The sequence below is a fragment of the Cyprinodon variegatus genome, unplaced genomic scaffold (assembly GCF_000732505.1).
Source record: "Cyprinodon variegatus isolate N-32 unplaced genomic scaffold, C_variegatus-1.0 Scaffold15, whole genome shotgun sequence".
NCBI classification, from domain to species: domain Eukaryota; kingdom Metazoa; phylum Chordata; class Actinopteri; order Cyprinodontiformes; family Cyprinodontidae; genus Cyprinodon; species Cyprinodon variegatus.
This window is the reverse complement of record NW_015150468.1, coordinates 810,199-828,058: the sequence shown is the minus strand read 5'-3', so window position 1 is coordinate 828,058 and position 17,860 is coordinate 810,199. Positions and strand designations below refer to the sequence as shown.

Sequence of the window (17,860 nt, the reverse complement as noted above, 5' to 3'; positions counted from 1 at the left end):
TTCATAGTTATAAAATATGGCCCCATAATTAGTAGTAAAACATTGTGTAAGTGACCCATAGGCAGGAGTAATGTGCTATGTTATTCTTATTTGTAAACATCCAAAACTGTTGTTTTATAAGTTCACTCCTATTGATACAAACAGCTCACTGTGAAAAGAAACATGGTTTCTCACCATGGTCTTCTTGTCGGCTTTCTGAACGGTGTAGCCACTTATTTCACAGTTCCCGTCATCCTTTGGTTGTTTCCACTCCAGCGCCACATTAAAACCCCACACATCCACAATCCTCAGGGCTTCAGGTGGCCCAGGGAGATCTAAGGGGAGGATATATTTATGAGAACTATTTTATTTTTCTATTTAAATGGATCTATTCTTTACCAAAAAATTAGCCTAATAGAGAAAATTGGATGAGTGATCACATGGATTGTGCTTTTGTCTTCACCAAAAACCATCTCACTTTAGGTTCAGTCCAACTCACCAACAATCTGCAGCATGACTTTTGCTGTGTCCTCCACATTTTCAATCTGAACCTTCATATCATACTGCCCAGAGTGCTTTCTCTCTGTCTTGCGGATGAAGAGGATCGAATCGAATTCACTGTTCCTTACGCTTGCAAACGAGGGGTCCAGAGGTTCTCCATCTTTGCTCCATGTAACCTTTGGCCTTGGTTTACCCTGCAGGTTCAGAGGAGATATAGCTCAAAAATGCAAAAAAATGATACTTATAAAGCTTTACCACTACAATCACATCACAATAGTAAACCAATGTAACATAACATACTATAATCAACATATAAAATGTTGAATAAATTGCTATTTGGATGGCTGAAAAAAAATGGAGTGTAGTGCAAAAGTATAATCTAACATCCTGAAGTGATGTAAATCTTTAATAGTTTTTTTTTAACTTAGCAAGAAAACAACCCCAGAAAGTAAGGATTATTATTTGAAGGTTTGGTTTTATTGAATTAATGAAAAAATGATATGCCTTGGCACCGGGGGGGTGGGGTCAGGATGAGCCAGACCCACTTTCAGTTTGATGCCAACTCATCTCTATCTAACCCACACTGTAACTAACAAGGCTTAAAGGAAAACTGATGTGAAACCTTTTACCTACTAAACAATATGTCAGGCATCCCCAAATTTGGTCCTCGAGGGCAGCTGTCCTGCAGGTTTTAGAGATTTCCCTGCTCCAGCACAGCTTATTTACATTGATAGTAACCAACTTTTGCTGAATTGCAATCACCAGAATCAGCTTTGGTAAAGCAGAGAAACCTCTAAAACCTGCAGGACAGTGGCCGTCGAGGACCCACTTTGGGGATGCCTTTCATATATAGACAATTTTATATAAAACTTAGCATACTCTCACTTAGATGTATGACCCAAGTGTCACTGCTTCTGCTGTAGATGTAAAAATATGTAATTGATCAAACTGAATTCCCTAATGGTACCACACAGTAGTTTTTAAACCTGCTCTTCGAGTTCCACTGCTCTACATGTTTTAAATGTCTCTCCATTGCTGCACACCTGATTTAGATAATTGCATGATTTCCTTAGCAACCCTTAAGGAGTGCTGCAGAAGCCTGCTGATCATTCATTTATATAAGTCAGGTGTTTGGCACTAAGGATCAATCTAAAGCATGCAGGGCAGTGCTACTTAAGGACCAGGATTGCATATCTACACATCTTTACATGGCACAACTGTTTATTTCATAATAGTTCCAAAAACAAACAAGAAAAAAATTCATATGCTTTCTGACCAACAGCTAGTAGCACTAGCTACAGCAGAACTGTGTAACATGCAGTTTCACAAACTTTTCATGTCACTCAGTCTCACTAGTACCATAAAGATGACTGTGCTATTATCTTTAGTTTACTCTTAGCAAATGAAAAAAATCCTGAAAAACTGTGTCCCCTAGACCCAGACCCACCAAAAGCCTTTGAGTCACAGTGCTTTCTGAGAAAGATTGGTATTAAGTCATTACCAGTGTTACCACCATAAAGTTTGATGGCGACACTACCACTGTGTCCCCAAAGCTCACTCGGAGGAGTTCAAATTCTTAGCAAATTGTTCAGAAGAAACACCTCCCCCAAATGTCATTATGACGAAGGACCAAGTTAAGCACATCAGTAAGCAGGATGAGGCTCCAGCTCACATCTACATTTAAGGACATAGTGGAGAGGGTTGCAAGGTTCATGTTGCTGAGAATCACCCTCAGCATGAACCTTGAATAGCCAGAGCATTTCAGAGCATAGCCAGAACACTTCACAAAACAAAGGCTTATCAATGTCTTCACTGTCTCGCTTGTCTAAGTAATCCAGAATGTCAACCACTGTTACCAGTTTCAACAGGTGTGCTCGGGATGGGATTTATTACATCCTGATTGGAAAGCTGCTCTGCTCAGGGCAAGATACCCCTGAAAACAGCTCAGAGGATCTTTGGTGCTCTACTCTCAGCAATATAGGACAATTACACCACCTGCTGTCTCATAAAGACACAGTTGCAGTCTCTCTGTGGTTGCAGTCTCTCTGCAACTTTTCCTGATATCCTCCTCAAGAATCAACAGGTTTGGTTTCAACAGTTTTTTTTCCCTAGCTCTGTCAGACAAAAGAAGATACACCAGTCTAAAATCTAATGATCACAATGTGCAAGATTAAGGTTTATTATGTCAAATATATGATACAGAGTTCATTCCATAAGGGGTTCAACACACTAATATGAAACATTACTGTACATAATATAATGCACAACTCACTGTACCCTCCCAACATACATGCATTAGCTTCTTTATAATTATCTAGAGTTCATCATCTTCTATAATGTTGCTCTCTTTAAAATAGTATTTAACAAAAAATGTGTTGAAGAGAGCATCTAAAGCTGTCCTTTCAAAGACTGCAATAAAAATTGAATCCTGAAAAGTACTTCACCTGGAACGGGATAACAATGTTAACAGTTTCTCCAACTTTCTTGATGAGAGTTTGCCGAAGATTCCTTGGGAGCCAAATCTTTGGGCGCTCTGTAAAAAAAAAAAAAGAATAATAATAATTATGGAAAAATATAAAGGGGGTTATAAGGGAACCTCCTATTTAACCTGGCGTTCCTTGGAAATATACTTGCTGTTAAATAGTGTTATAATTTCAACACATGGAAAAAAAAATTGTGCTAGAAGAAATGGAAAGTAATTTTTTATCTTTCTTTTAAAAACAGGAACATAAAAGCTTAGAACATCAGTTAGGTGTCTGATGGTAATGTAGGGAAAGTTTGTTGTTTTGGAAAGAAGTAAAGCACATAATTGAGGTGATCATTTTCAAGCAAATAATATTAGACCCAAGGCTGCAAGTTTTTGGGCTGTACCCACAAAAACATAACTACACAACTAAACTAAACTAAAGAAATATTCATAAACCTAAGTTTCCTCAATGCAAACGATGTACAACTTTTCGGAAGGAGACTTGTGGACCGACTTTCATCCATTGGATCTGACAGATGTCATCTAAGGCCCTTTGGAAAACATTACATCTTTTTCAAGGGGCAAACAGGTTTTGTTTGAATGCATCTGGAATCCTTTTACTAGGTATGTTAAAGATCTGAACATGACAGAGAATAGAGTGAGTGACTGAGGATATCCGGTGTGGTTCTCAAATACAATTCGTATGAGGTTCATAAGCAGATTAATTAGACATATTGAAATGGAGACGATGTATGGATTTTATGAAGGGTTGCATTATAATTATTATAGATTGAGAGAGGCATACAGATGATGTTGTTTGTGTTCTGTTTAAGGCCTGAACAAAATGTCTAATATTCCCATCAATAAGTTTAAAAAAATGTTTGAGCTGCAAATTTAAACAGATTTTTTTTTTCATTTTCTTCTTAAAATAAGTGCATTTATAACATTTAAAATAAGATAAAAGAACTGCATTGTCTTATTTCAAGTGCATATTATCTAACTATCTTATTTTAAGAGTTTAAATACTCATTCCTTTGGCAAATGATCTTATTTTCCTACTCAATTGAAGGGTAAAGACACTTAATTTAGGACAAGTTATTTCTAGATTTTTTTCTGCAGTGTATAAAATCCTGATAAAGAAATTTTACCAAAAAAAAAAAAAAAAAAAAAAAAAAGCAACAAGCTAGCTGTCTAGAGCAAATTATCAAGTTGCACAGGCATAGCATAATGTGTATTTCTGCTACTTGGATTCCTTATGGGATGTGTTTTGGTTGTTTATGCAGTGCTTTTTCCATTAATATGAAATTGCTGAATAGAGATGTATGTACTGTTGATTTATTGTCAAATTAACTCTTCTATCCAAACTACCATCCAGTAATGATCTTATTCAGGGGTTCCCAAAGTAGAGGTGCATAAATTAGGGGTCAAAAGATAAAAAAGACAAAAATATAAATAATTTCAAGTACTTACTTGAGACAGAAATCTTTGCTCAGCCCCTAATTGTAACTGCATAAACTAACTAACCTAAAGAATGTTAAACAAAGACATAAGGACTCACACACCTGACTGGTTATTCTAATTTCGTCAAGCAAAATCAAAAAGTGAATGACAGCGAAAGAATCAGTTGTAGGTTTACTCACGCATGATCTCCCTTATGGTCACAGGCTGAGCCAGAAGAGCCGGAAGACTGGGCCCCGCCATGTTGTAGGCCCGCACTCTGAACAGCAGTCTGTCTCCCGTGGTTAGGTTTTTGATAGTTGCTGATGTTCTCTCTGTAAGACCCTGTATGGCGGGCACCCATTCATCTGCTGTCATTGTGAAAATACAAGTTGGAACCATTTAGTTGTCCTCTGTGTGTTATGATTTAATAACAGAAAATGATTAGTGATCATGACCTGTACAAGTTGCTTTTAATTGTTCCTATTCATCACTTTGCTGCAGTTATCCCATTCTATTGATAAACTATATAATGAACTGTCCTTATCAGAAGTATGCAGGTGGCTGGCTCCAGCACTTACTGCCCTCCTTGCAGTACTCGACCCCATAACCCTCCAGCTCAGCGGCGCCGATCCTCTCCGGAGCTCGCCACTTCAGCGTGATTGAAGTGTCGCTGATGTCTTCAACGTGCAGTCCCATGGGCTCGCTGGTAGGGGCTTGGAGGACCAAAGAAGGGAAAAATTGACTCTTTTGGCAGCTAAAGAATTACAGCAGTGAATTCTCACTGACCACTTTATGATTTTGATGAGCCGAAGATCTGTTTTATATTAGGATATACATTAGAGCAGATGTACTATAACAAATATGTTTTATTACATTGTTATTTTTATTTATGGCTTTTTTGCATAATAGTTTAATGGGAACCCTTCAAAGAGGGGCGTTATGCAGGTTTTATGGTGTAAAATGTCTTACATGATTTACATCTCTCTTAACTGGTCACTGCTTATACACAGCAGGTTAATTCAGGCAGTTTTTAAGTGAGAAACCAGTTAACTAGTCAAACTGTTACCCTTTAAGCCTGCAAGTGGCGCTTTCTTTCATGCAATGAAATATGAGCTCTTTGTCAGACCAGCGTCTAAGTGCCTGCTGTGTTTTAAGTCTTCTGGGGATAAAAATGACATGGTTTCCATGTGCATAAAAAGTCCTCAGCCCATTGGTAACAAGCCCTGCAATACTCTAAATGCAGAGGTGCCAAAAGGAAACTACTGTTACGGCACTTTGTAACAGCTTGGCTTCCTATCTCGGAAAATGCAAAGGATTCACATGCATTATTAATAGGGATAAGGATAGAACAAGTGATAGACTGCTAAACTGAGCTTTGCTGGACCGCTCTGTTAGCTGCACACAAGGATTAGTTAGTATAAACTGATTATTTTCTCTATACATTGTTGGCCTGTCAGGTCAGCAAAACTAGGCAAATATGGGGGGTTAAAAAGAAGTAAAACCTTTCCTTATGTGAAGGACAAGACAGTTCAAAGTGCTGTACATCAGAACCAAAAAAAAAAAAAAAAAAGCACTTTGCAATTTTATCAGGAAAAATTCCGGATACAAAGTTACTGAAATTGCATTTAAAAAAATCAAGAAGAATAAGAAAATCAGAATTCCTTCATTTCTCACTGTAAAGAGCACAAAATGTATTCCATAACAATCTAAGACACAACAACATACATGGGGGTACAGGTGGATGAGGCAGCCAGTGAAAGGCACTGGCCTTGGGTTAGACAATAATTGGAAAACACAGGGGGTAGATGAGAATGAAAAAATTCTTCTTTCACTTTATCCTTGCAGGGCATGATGTAAGGTTGCTAAACAAAAACTGCATGAAGCGCATGGAAGCCATCATATAATATAATCCTCCTGTGTTTGACTGTGTGTGACTATAAACGGCATAAGATTAAAGATAAAGATATTTTTGCGAAACTTTTTTCTTCAAGACAAGTTTAACATTATATTAAAACGCAACTCTATATACAGAACAAATTAAATGAACATATACCCAGTGAAGACCCTCATTGCTGGTGTAAAGGATTGCAAGAGGAAGTGACAATATTATATGCTCATCTCATGTGCAAATTAACGCTTTATGATGTGGGTGGTTCCTCCATCACCCGGACCAAAGATGTTTGCATTACAGTGTTAATTCCTCTATTAGACACACAAACAGCCCTCTGTGTGATTTTGCTAAGATTAAAGCAGCTATACTTCTCGTAACACAATTTAGAAAAAAAAATCTCCATGAGTGGAGCATGAGTAACGACCTCTGCTACCGAAAATGACTAAAACATCTTTATGACTAAAGAATAAAAAAAATTAAATAAAATAAAGATTAGTGTCAGCTTCTTCATAAACACTCACCAACTGGCACAAAGGGCTGGGAGGCTGGACTGTGATGAGACATGCCGATGCTGTTGACGGCATAGACTCGCATCTCGTATGCCATGCCTTCAATCATACGCCTGGCCTCGTAGGTTGTTTTAGGAATAGGGTCAAAGTTCAAGCGCATCCACCTGTAGCTCCTCAGCTTCTTTCTTTCCAGCACATAACCTTAGAATGTAAAAAAATATATATAGAATAATCAATGGCTTGCTAGAGAAGTAGGCAATACAAAAATAAAGGTCTGATTCGGTTTTTTCCTGTTGCCATCAGACTTTACAGTGCAATAACTAATGTGGAATCACTATTAAATACCCTGTGCAACAACGTGTTTTATATTCAATACTCAGTTCAATAACTATATATATAAATACCTACTTATATTAATACACATTGAATACCCTGTGCAATAACTCTGTATAATAACCCTGTTAAATAGGAGACTATATATATACGGTATATATATGGACATGCTGTACAGATTATTAACCTTGTATTCTTTAATAAAGGACTTTAGTTTTATAATTTGTTTATTGAAAACCCTTACTAGCCTTTCCTAGAGGGACCAAAGATTTAAAAACACAGAGATGTGCTTTGAGCTTCAGCTTAAGTGCTATCATGCTTAATGAAACCCAGTATCTCACTCTTTTCTTTTGCTGATACAAAACTTGGATGACAAAATAGACATCTGAAGATTTCTCTTTCTTATTCATGTGTTGTTGTTTTTTTTTGCCCAGAATGAACAAATAGCTGATATAAGCTAATAATAGAGGAAACATTTTAGAGCCAAAAAGGTGGGAGTCTGAGGTATGTAAGCCTATAGCTGTGCAAAAAGTAAAAAAAATTCATATTCAATCACATTTGCCACCACTGTCTCCCAAACTTCATAAGTGAAAGTTTAATAGATAAAGATTTGGAAAATACTATTTGAACTTTTCAAAACAAATGTTTTAATTTCAAATAACTAAATGCATTTCTTTAAAGTCTTGCATTTTTAAAATACCTTTAGATGACAGACAATAATATCTGCTATATACATTTCAACAAATAAGAAATGCTGTTACCAATGATTGGCTCTCCACCATCGAAATGTGGGGGGTCCCACTGAACGATGCAGGAATCTTCCCCCACGCTGAGGATTTTAGGAGCCTGTGGGGGATCTGGAACATCTATGGGGTAAAACAGTCATGAATCTAAAACAAATGTTTACTTCAATCCTTATTCCACCTCTATGAAAAGGCAGATTATTTTTGTCGTACCAACAACTTTGACATTGATATCGGCTGTGTCTTCTCCGGCTGGGTTACGAACCACCACAGAATAGACTCCCTCGTCCTGTCTTTCAGCACATTCGAGAGTGAAGATACAGTGACCTTTGCTAGATTCCACATGGACCCTGCCATCTCCTTCTGTGATGACCTAAATCATTAAAAAGATGGTAACTTAAATAATGCAACTTTGAACCTCTATTCTAAGTCGAGAACAAGGTCTAAAATTATGGTGTAAATGTAATGTATCTGTTGATAACTAGGAAAAAAATAGCCCAGGAAAGACAATCTGCTTGAGGTTTGTGCGCTTAAGTAAGGCCTTTTCAGACTTTATGTATAAAGTCCAAAGCCACGGATGTTATCAATTGCAATACTGTGCAACCTCACATTCATAGGCAGAAAATCTGCTTTTTTTGTCCTTCTGTAACATTTTATCATCCTGTTCATGTCACAATTAATTGCAAATATCCTCTTTATCATACCTGACTCACTGACTTTTTAAAACAGGTCTTGTAAAGCAGGATAAAAGATGAAGCATCGAGTGTTAGTGTATTTTAAAGAGCATGAATTTTGTTTCATTTGTCTTCCAATGAAATAAAGCTTTAATGCACAAAATATTTACAAATGATATACTTACTGTGCAGCATGTCTCCTGTCATCTTTGAAAAGTTTCAATACACGAGCTTACCTTAACCAAGGGTGATGCATGCTGTTAGTATCATGCTCATCTTTTGTTGAACAAAGAAAACCCACTGCTAAACAGAGGTAGCTGTTGGAGACTGTGCTGAGTATATAGTTAAAACACAAAAAGCAAATCAGTTCAATGTTCTAACTTTTTTTTACATTGACGGCACTTTTAAAGCTCAATAATGCCAACTTGAAAGGACGGTGATGGAGTTTCCTAAATAGCTTTGTTTATAATTTAGTTTCATTGCAGGTGAGACAACAGGAATCAAATTTCCAAGAAGGCTGCCTTGCATTTAAACCTTAAAACTTAACAAAAATATGATTATGATTCTCACATAAAAGCTTAACAAATAGGTAAATTGTTTCATTTCTTATAATTTACACGTTACTTTCCTTTAAAACTTTCTTGGAAATGTGGTTCCTTATGGTAAGAGAATGAGTATTGATTTACTAAAACGTAATGCTGACATTGCCTTGAGTTATTTAAAGGAGGCCAGGTCTTCAAAAGGGCAACCATTAACATGCACTCACCTCTCCATCATTCAGGGTCCAACAGGCTGAGTGCCCTGCCTTCTCTTCTCCATCAGGTTTTACAGAACTAGCCTACATTTAAGGACAGCAAAGCCGTGAAAGCTGATAACAGGGAGGGTGGATAATCTCTATTTCATCTCAGATTATTCCTTTTAGATAACAGTAGCACTTTGCTCATTCAGCTTGGTAAAAACAGGGAGAAAAGCATTAGTTTTTCTGAGATCAGTGAGGCAATGTTTTTAAAAGTGATAAGCAACCTTTAGAGCTTGTGATTTGTTAAGACACCTTCCTTAACTTGCAGCTTCCTAGAATGACGTGTTGCTTTCTGAGCTGGTCTCACAGGTCATACCTTTCATCTCTCTGCACAGATGGCTCCTTTCAGCACATTGAAAGAAAGCAAGTGTTACATCTCTTCTACCTTCTCTCCTTTGGTCCAGATCACTGTGGGAGCAGGATCTCCTGTGATAGGGACGTCCAGACGTAGTTTGTTTCCAGCCACCACTATGATAGTTGAATCAGTAGTGCGGCCCATGCAGTCAAGATGGATCTTGGGAGGATCTTTGAAAGCAATGCAAATGCTTATAGTGAGGTCTAAATAGTATTTTGCTTTATCTATATGAGTGTGAGTTTTTAATTTGTACCTTGGCGTGGCACAAAATCAATCTTCACCTCTAAAGAATAGATAAAAGGAGAAAGGAGAATGTTTTTAGCTTGTAACCATCAGTTGATGACTTTGGAGTTTAAAAGGTCAAGAAATATTGCTACCCAGAAAATTAAGTTTAGCAGAAAGGTTGAAAGCATGGCCATCTGGGACAAAGGTGTAGTCTCCTTCATCCTCTGGATTTACGTCATCGATGGTCAGTTTGTGGATTCTGTGTGTTAAAAGTTAAGAAATCATGTTATTAGATGCATCTGTTTATGCATGTATATGTTGTATGTTTAGTGTCCTCACCTCCCAATATGGGAGATGTTGGTCCTGGCGTCAGGCTTTACTTCAACACCATTCTTGTACCAAGTTCCCCTCACATTCTCGTCCGACACCTCACATTTAAACACCGCCTGATCTTTTGCTTTTACTGTGAGGTCTGCAATGCTCTGGTAGACCTCCAGTTCTTTCTCTGCACAATAAGAAAAAAACAAAGCATGCACAGACAGCTCAGAATGCAAAAATCAAGGCCCTAAGACAAAAGTGGCAATATCTCTATGTGAGTTATGATGAAATGTAAAATGGGTTTATCCTAAAATAATATGTAGGAGCTTTACATTATATCTATATATCAGAAGAAAAATTTTCATAGGACATATCTTTGTTGTATACAAAGGACACAGCAGTCAGCAGACTGCCAAGATAGAATAAGCAGATATGGTGGGAATGGCATTATAATAGAAACTCTGATGTGGGCTGGGGTGTTGATCCCCATAGTGCGGCAGCTGCTCATTCCTGGCAGGTTGGAGTTCAATTAACGAGGCATATAAACTTAACTAAAAAAAAAAAAAAAAAACAGCAGAAGGACAGCCCCTGAGACACCATAAAAGATCAGTAAATGTTTATAAAAGGAACAGCTTTCGCCAATGTAAAAACTTTTAATTTTGATTCTCTGCACACACACACACACAAAAAAAAAATTAGGAATGTATAATAATAATAGAACTTCACTGATCTCACACTGGAGAAATATACCTCTGCATTTAGCCCATCCCCATGGGGAGCAGTGGACTGCCTTTGTATGGCGCCCGGGGAGCAGTGTGGGGTTAAGGGTCTTTGCTCAGGGACCCAGAGTGGCAGTCCATGGGAGTGGGGCTTGAACTCAGAACCCCTGGATTCCAAGCGCAATGCCCTAACAACTTGCCCACCTCTCCCCCATGTGCATAACATATGGTTTTATCTTTAGCTGAAAATGTGCATATTTTGCAAACATTGGTATGCAGGGATTTAAGTTGCCCCAAACATTTATTTTTGCAAAGAGGATATAGATTGAATAATCTAATCTAGAGACAAGAGGAAAAAAGATATAGCACAGATCACTGCCCTTCAGACGATATGTAGCCCACACCTTCTAAGTTTAGCTGACATACACCTGCTGCTGGAACCTGGGCAGAACGACGCACGCTACACAAAGTCAACCTGCTAAGAATGATACGCTTGCACAGCCAGCGACTGGTAAGCTATGAAAAAGTCTTTAGCTATGTGTATTTGGACAATAGTGAAAGAGGAAGTAGCCAAAGTATGGCACTCACCCTGTACCAGCAGTTCAGCCACAGACTCTCCTCCATTTGTTTTGACCTTGTAGTGTCCACCATCCTCTTTGGTGGCTTCATTAATGATAAGCACATGTTTGCACCCATCTTTCTTGAAGCGATATTTCAAAGATTCATCTCTTGTCAGCTCAACGCCATCCTTCTCCCTTTACAGGAAAAACAAATGTCATTTTCAGTATTTTGGGAGATGTTTGAGGTTTAAGATACTGTATCTCATTCATTTGTTTTCTTTTATCCATTTAGGATCTCTCTATTTTTCCTCTTAAATAAGCTAAGTTAAGAGGATACTCTAAGAAAAATTGAGTATTAGTAAATGTGTTAGAGTCAATAAAATAAAAAAGCTCACTGAAATAGAGCTAATCTAATTCAACGATATGACTATGAAAGTATTTGATTTTGGCAAGAATATTTTTTACATCATAACATCTTTACTGGAAAAAGATCTTCATTTTATTATGGCAATTTTATTTTTATTTATTGTTTAATAACCTTTCAAACCTTTTAATTATAATCTGTTTTCATAAAAAGGAAACTACTGAAAACTAAATCTCACCATTTCACATTAGCACCTTCTTCTGACACTTCGCATTCTAACTCCACCCGCTCACCCGTCATCACCATCTGATCCTCCAGATTTTTTACAATTGTGACAGGAGGCTCTAAAGAAAAACAGATGAGAAAGAAAATTCAAATATCCATGGGTTTGCTCCAAATTGCCTATAAATATTTACCTTTGACAAAGAGCTCCGTTGTGCATTTCTCCTCTCCCACCATGCAGGTGTAAGCAGCATCATCCGCTAAGGAGCAGTGATTAATGGTGAGGTAGCGCATGTTGCCGACACTCTCAAATATGTACCTTTTAAAGAACAACATGATATTCAAAACAATCCATGGTTTTATTTGTGTTCTTACATTTTTACAGAAACTAAGTTGAGACTTACTTGCTGAAGATGTAGTGAAAGAATAAGCCATAATGTTAGAGATACAAATGAACAAGAGAGAAGTAAAGATTCAAAGTTAACTACATTTTAGTCCTTGCTGATTATATTGTAATGAAAGGGGGCAGCAATTCTTATTGAGTGTAAATAAAGTCAAACCTTCCAGATTTTTGGATCTCTTGTCCATTCTTTAACCACTTCACCTCCACATCCTCATTGGCAACCTCAACTGCAAGCTTTATTTTCTGGCCCTTTAACACCTGGTAGGCGGGATCCAGCTTTTTGAGGAAAGCTAACCAGAAATACATCACATACATAATCAGTCCTTTAAGTTTTTCGAAGTTTTAGATTAAACAATGCATGTCATAATCGCAGCATGCTGACCTTCACTTTTTTTCTCTTCCTTCTTCATCTTCTTGAGTCTCTTAAGCATGCCTCTCAGGTCGGTAATGCCGTACTGGAAAGCAATCTTTTCGTATTCTGAAGGGGGAGCATGACTGAGGATGTTCCACACTTCAACATCTGAATCCGTGTTCCCATGAACCACTTTGATGGACCTTGTGCAACCAGACAATGGTGTTAAGATCAGGGATAAAGCAAGAACTTTGAAATGTTCCTCATCAACAGAACTTTACAACTCAGCCTTGCTGCATTAAAAATGCTTATTATACTGTCGGTATATTAATAGTTTTTTTTTTACTATTTACAAATCATTTACAAATTGATCTAAAAAGGAAAGGTGTAATTTTTATGAGATTTGGTAAACATCATGCAGAGTTTGCTACGCAATAGATTAACATTATATTCTTGGTTTGTAAATGTAAATGTTACTTACTCTCTGTTGACAGAAGATCATCCGGGAAGGATAGAGAAACAAAAATTAGATTTTTAAATTTGGAGAAAAACTAATAATTGATTTAAATATAACTTTTTAAATGTATATTTATATTCACCTCTTTTTTAATAAGGCACTGAAGTCCAGTTCTCCTGAATCTTCTTTACCATCTGTGCTACTGCAGAAAGCATCAACAGGAAATATTGACTTTAATCCTTCAAAGAATACAAATGCTTCATTACAGATTTGGTTTTCTTTTAAGACATTTCATATTCCTTTAGTGTTCACAGAATTAAGATTACCTAGCCTTTTTTTTTAACCTCTGTTTAAAGATGTTAGGTACACACTGAATTTGGCAGATATAACCCTTTTACCAAAGAAGGTCAGAGAACTCTTTCTAAAGATTGTATCTTAAAAAAAATCTTTAAAACTTAAAGTAATGGAAGAAATTGTTGATAAAAGTAAACAAAATTGAAAGGCATGCAGTGCTTTTTATTTGGGGAATTACTGTTGTATATGTACAACAATAACAGTGGTTTGTGTCCTGGTTTGGCACCCATAAACCCAATTATTTAGTAAGGCAGATTTAGTTTTTTTGACAAAACAAATATTGTTATCTTGCAAAAAAAAAAAAAAAAACAGCTTATGTGCCCAAAACACTTGCTTTGCTTGCAGGGATTAGCAACCAGAGCAAAGAATTTAACCAGACTGAAACAGCTGTTTTAACAACAAAAAGCTGAAAATGTTAAATCAACATGCAGAGATAATGAAACTAGCATTGGTTCAAAATGAGTCTGAGGTGAGGCCACATCAACGCGATGAGAAAATAATGGTGTGACTGTTTTGAGAAAATCTAATATAGAATTGCTACATAAACTCTTAGCTAATAGCTAAATATTTTAAGTACAAAGTTAATGAAACGGTTTAGTTTAACGAAATAGGTCAGAGGTCTAATTATTTTAAAATGACTTAATAAACTTGGTGTTTAATTATCTTTAACTAATGAAGGTTTCTTTGTGAGAAAAACAGTTGGATGCCTTGCTATCTTAAAGTTAATACAAATGAAAATGCCACCAGGATTAATTGAATTTAGGACCTTAAAAGCCCATCATCTGAAGTAAATGTGAAAAGGAAACCATTATCAGGACAATCCAAGCTTTGTATTTTTTTTATATCAAGCTGGTAAGGCAATAAAAAGCTTTAGACTTTATCTCAATACATTGTCCTTCTTAGAAATTGAAACCTCTATCATTACAAAACTAGCTTGAGATTTGGTTGTCATGATATAATGATATTTTAATGACCTTGGTACTGATGGACTGACTGGATTATTGGTTCATTCCATCCACCTGCCAGCTCCGCCCAGTTTTCATTTACCTTTCATCAGATCCACCTGTTCCAGCTTTTACTTAAACTGTTGTGGTCTTAGCCATCAGCGCCAGATTATTTGAGCTGTAGGTGAGAGTTCTCTAGTGCACCCTGTTTGTTACTGTTTCTGTTGTTTCTGCCTTTGGACCTCTGAGCCTGCCTGGCCCCATTCTGATCTGTTTGCCTGACCTGTCTTCGGACTCCTGCTGGAATTTGCCTGCTTACAACCTTGGATTTGTCTCCTGTCCCCGGCTCGGATTTCCCTACGGTACCTCTTCGGATCTCTGATCTTCTGCCCTGGACTTCTGCTACCTCATCGACATTGGTTTTGGCTTCTCCTTCCAGAAACTCCTGCTCTTCTTCGTCTACTGGCTCCTGCTATTCATTTGGCTCAGCAGTCTTTTTGGCTACGGCTCCTGGAACTCTCTGGGTGTGTCCACCGCATGCTGTGTTAAATCATCCGGCTGGATTCCACTTCTTCCACTGGGCTTGAACTGAATGTTATAACCAGGTTAATGACTCACAGGCTAGTACTCGTCCTGCGTCAAAGTTACGTGGTCATTGGTAACCTTTTTTCCCCTTTATAGGGATTCCGGCCATTTAGCCCTGGCTGCTGACCCGTGGACTTTCAAAGGAGTCAATAAACACTTATAAATAACTTCACTCTGTCTGCCTGAATTCTGGGTCTAACGTTCTGAGTCCTGACAGATATAACTGAACTAGCATAACAACAACAAGGTTTGAGATTGAAATATCTTTATATATAGAAACAACATAGTTAATCATGAAGTCCTTATCACTTCAAAGCAAGCTTAAAATATTGATTGCATGATATTCTAGGTTTAAAAGTTAGCTTTTTGGAGTTTTGGAGAAATTTAGAGATGAAAAATGAGTAGCAACCCTGTCTTCTCTTGTCAGCATCAGCTGCTAAAAACTCATGATCTGGTCATCGCTTGCAGAGGTGACTGTTCCTTATGAAAGTCACATGGCCCGTTGCAAAGAAGGGAAAAAACATGGCAGGGAAAAAAGAGGGTGCATATAAATGTGATATGTTGCAAAGGCCTCTTGCAATAATTTCATTATCCAAAAGCACAAAAGCAACCAATCAGACACTAACCTTAGCCATGCTCGTGTATTATCAGTGGGATGAACAGTAAAACAGGGGCAAAGACGTGACAATCTCCAACCTGTGATCTGAAAGCATTTGAAGGTGAGTGTCTGGTATGTGTGGTGAAGTTACAACACATCATAGCTCCACTTCCTCTGTGAGGCAACCCTACTGGAGCGTGTCTGCTGCTGAAAAGCCTGAATGTCTTATCACATCCTGCTCTTTCAGTACAATAAAACCACCGTCAAATCTCACTCAGCCACATGGATGCTTGTTCAGCTGCTTTGGCTGTTTTGATTGAGACTCAGGAGGGGATCAAAGGGAGCTGAAACACATGCTTCTGTAAGCTATTTAAGAGTGTAGCGCACCAAATCCTAATATTCTTAAAAATAAAGGTAAAAACCATGTTGATTTTAATAGTTAAATTCTAGATTTTGCTCCCTGTAGATCTTCCTCCTAAAGTCGGCCTCAAAACTTGGTGAACTGGTGGCTGGAAAATCGAAACACTGGATTGTTTGATGTGACTTCAGAGAATGATCAGCCTATCAAAGAGAGAAGAGGTGCTGTTTTTCTCTGCCACTAAACAATCCATGTCCTCAGAATTCCACAACGGGCCTCCTTGGTTCCACCAAATCTTTCCACTACCTTGTCGCTGGTCCACTTCTCTTCTTATCACCTTCACTCCTGATAGATTAGCACAGTTATTTACCACATTTATATATGAAAAGTGCATTCAAACCCAAGACACAGTTCTTAATTTTAATTATTGTAAAAAATGGGGGTGAAATGAAAATTGATGTTACTGAAGCGAAAGCAAAAGCTGCCAAAGCTGTCAAGCTGGGGGATGCATGAGTAAGTACTGACAGCAGATGGAGCATGAGAATGTTTTTGTCTGTTGAGCGCACCCTGTGCAAAAATACTTTTCTGGCTCAAAAAGCAATTGGTAAACACTACAAGGAAAAATGCTTGGCAGGGATTGTTTATTATAGGCATATAATGTCACAGAGGTGCTTCAGACCCAAACCTTTCTTGTTCTTTACACATGGAAAGTTCACAAGCTATTTTGAGTTGTTCAGCTCCACTAACATCAATCAAATCCTACTTTAAAATACTTATCTTTCATCTGCCTGATATAAAATGAATATTTTGATTAAACCCCTAAATGAAATAAAATTGCTTGGCTGACATTAAAGGTATAGTGGACAATCTTTTGTTTCCGGGTTGATCATCTAAATAAGTGGTCCTCCTAATTGTCCTACGTGCTTGCCCCAGTTAGCTATCTTTTTTACGCATGCGCATTTTCAGGCGTATATGTGTGGTGAGCTACGGTTTCAGCCATGCATTGAAGCTCACCTTTCTCACCCAGATTCTTTGAAAATGGCCGAGGGTTGTAAGAGAAAACCTGTCTACAAAGTGTTTGATAGAAAAGAAAGGCTTCGGAAGAGGTAGATATACCCCAGAATGCTTTGCGCGGAGAGCTCTCCATGCAAAGTATTATAGGATTTGCTGTCACATCAGCATGCTGTCGCCATAACCTGTCACCAGTGTCGCCACCAGGGGGTGGTCAGAGGGGCATGGCCATCCAGTGCAATGCCCTGGCCACCCCACTCGGCAGTGTAAATTGTAGTAGCGTCAGTTTAGCATTTCATCCCATCATGCACAGCCAGAGACCTAACATTAAAAAAATCACACAATAAACCAAGATATGATAAGGTGTTTACTTAAGTCTTTTTGATTTCTACAGGCAGCTTTACCACAATAGTAGATTCAGAACCCTGAAATTATGGCTTTAGTTTCAGTTTGCCACCCCAAGATTTTTAGTGGCCCCATCTGGCCACTGGTATGAAACATTTCTGAACGCGCCACTGTATGTCACTACCCCACAGGGGCGACTCATAACAAAGATGGCGCAGGCACTGCGCAGTGGAGGAGGGGTTACATGACTGACAGGGATCAAATAGCAGTGATCACCAGTCTGAACGGTAAGTTAACTGGGTTTGCTAAAAAGTCCACTTTACCGACCCCACGCTATACAGTGATGTAGGCATT

At 37.9% G+C, this 17,860-nt stretch overlaps 1 protein-coding gene across 4 annotated transcripts in view; it reads right to left on the bottom strand.

Annotated features, from left to right (window-relative positions):
* Positions 1-17,860, bottom strand: part of mybpc3 (myosin binding protein C, cardiac) — a 33,514-nt gene that overhangs the window by 5,713 nt on the left and 9,941 nt on the right. For 2 of the 4 annotated variants that reach the window (XM_015384995.1, XM_015385010.1), the window contains 22 exons: positions 16,457-16,495; positions 13,454-13,513; positions 13,336-13,338; positions 12,885-13,057; positions 12,660-12,792; positions 12,504-12,506; positions 12,294-12,418; positions 12,116-12,221; positions 11,542-11,708; positions 10,256-10,421; positions 10,069-10,175; positions 9,945-9,974; positions 9,722-9,861; positions 9,304-9,375; positions 8,077-8,236; positions 7,882-7,986; positions 6,800-6,988; positions 4,966-5,100; positions 4,588-4,755; positions 2,925-3,013; positions 479-674; positions 175-314 (listed from right to left, as the gene is read on the bottom strand). In XM_015384995.1, coding sequence (XP_015240481.1) covers positions 175-314; positions 479-674; positions 2,925-3,013; positions 4,588-4,755; positions 4,966-5,100; positions 6,800-6,988; positions 7,882-7,986; positions 8,077-8,236; positions 9,304-9,375; positions 9,722-9,861; positions 9,945-9,974; positions 10,069-10,175; positions 10,256-10,421; positions 11,542-11,708; positions 12,116-12,221; positions 12,294-12,418; positions 12,504-12,506; positions 12,660-12,792; positions 12,885-13,057; positions 13,336-13,338; positions 13,454-13,513; positions 16,457-16,495 — 2,506 coding nt within the window. The remainder of the gene's footprint in view (positions 1-174; positions 315-478; positions 675-2,924; positions 3,014-4,587; positions 4,756-4,965; positions 5,101-6,799; positions 6,989-7,881; positions 7,987-8,076; positions 8,237-9,303; positions 9,376-9,721; positions 9,862-9,944; positions 9,975-10,068; positions 10,176-10,255; positions 10,422-11,541; positions 11,709-12,115; positions 12,222-12,293; positions 12,419-12,503; positions 12,507-12,659; positions 12,793-12,884; positions 13,058-13,335; positions 13,339-13,453; positions 13,514-16,456; positions 16,496-17,860) is intronic. The other 2 variants (XM_015385002.1, XM_015385019.1) reach the window with 1 other exon arrangement.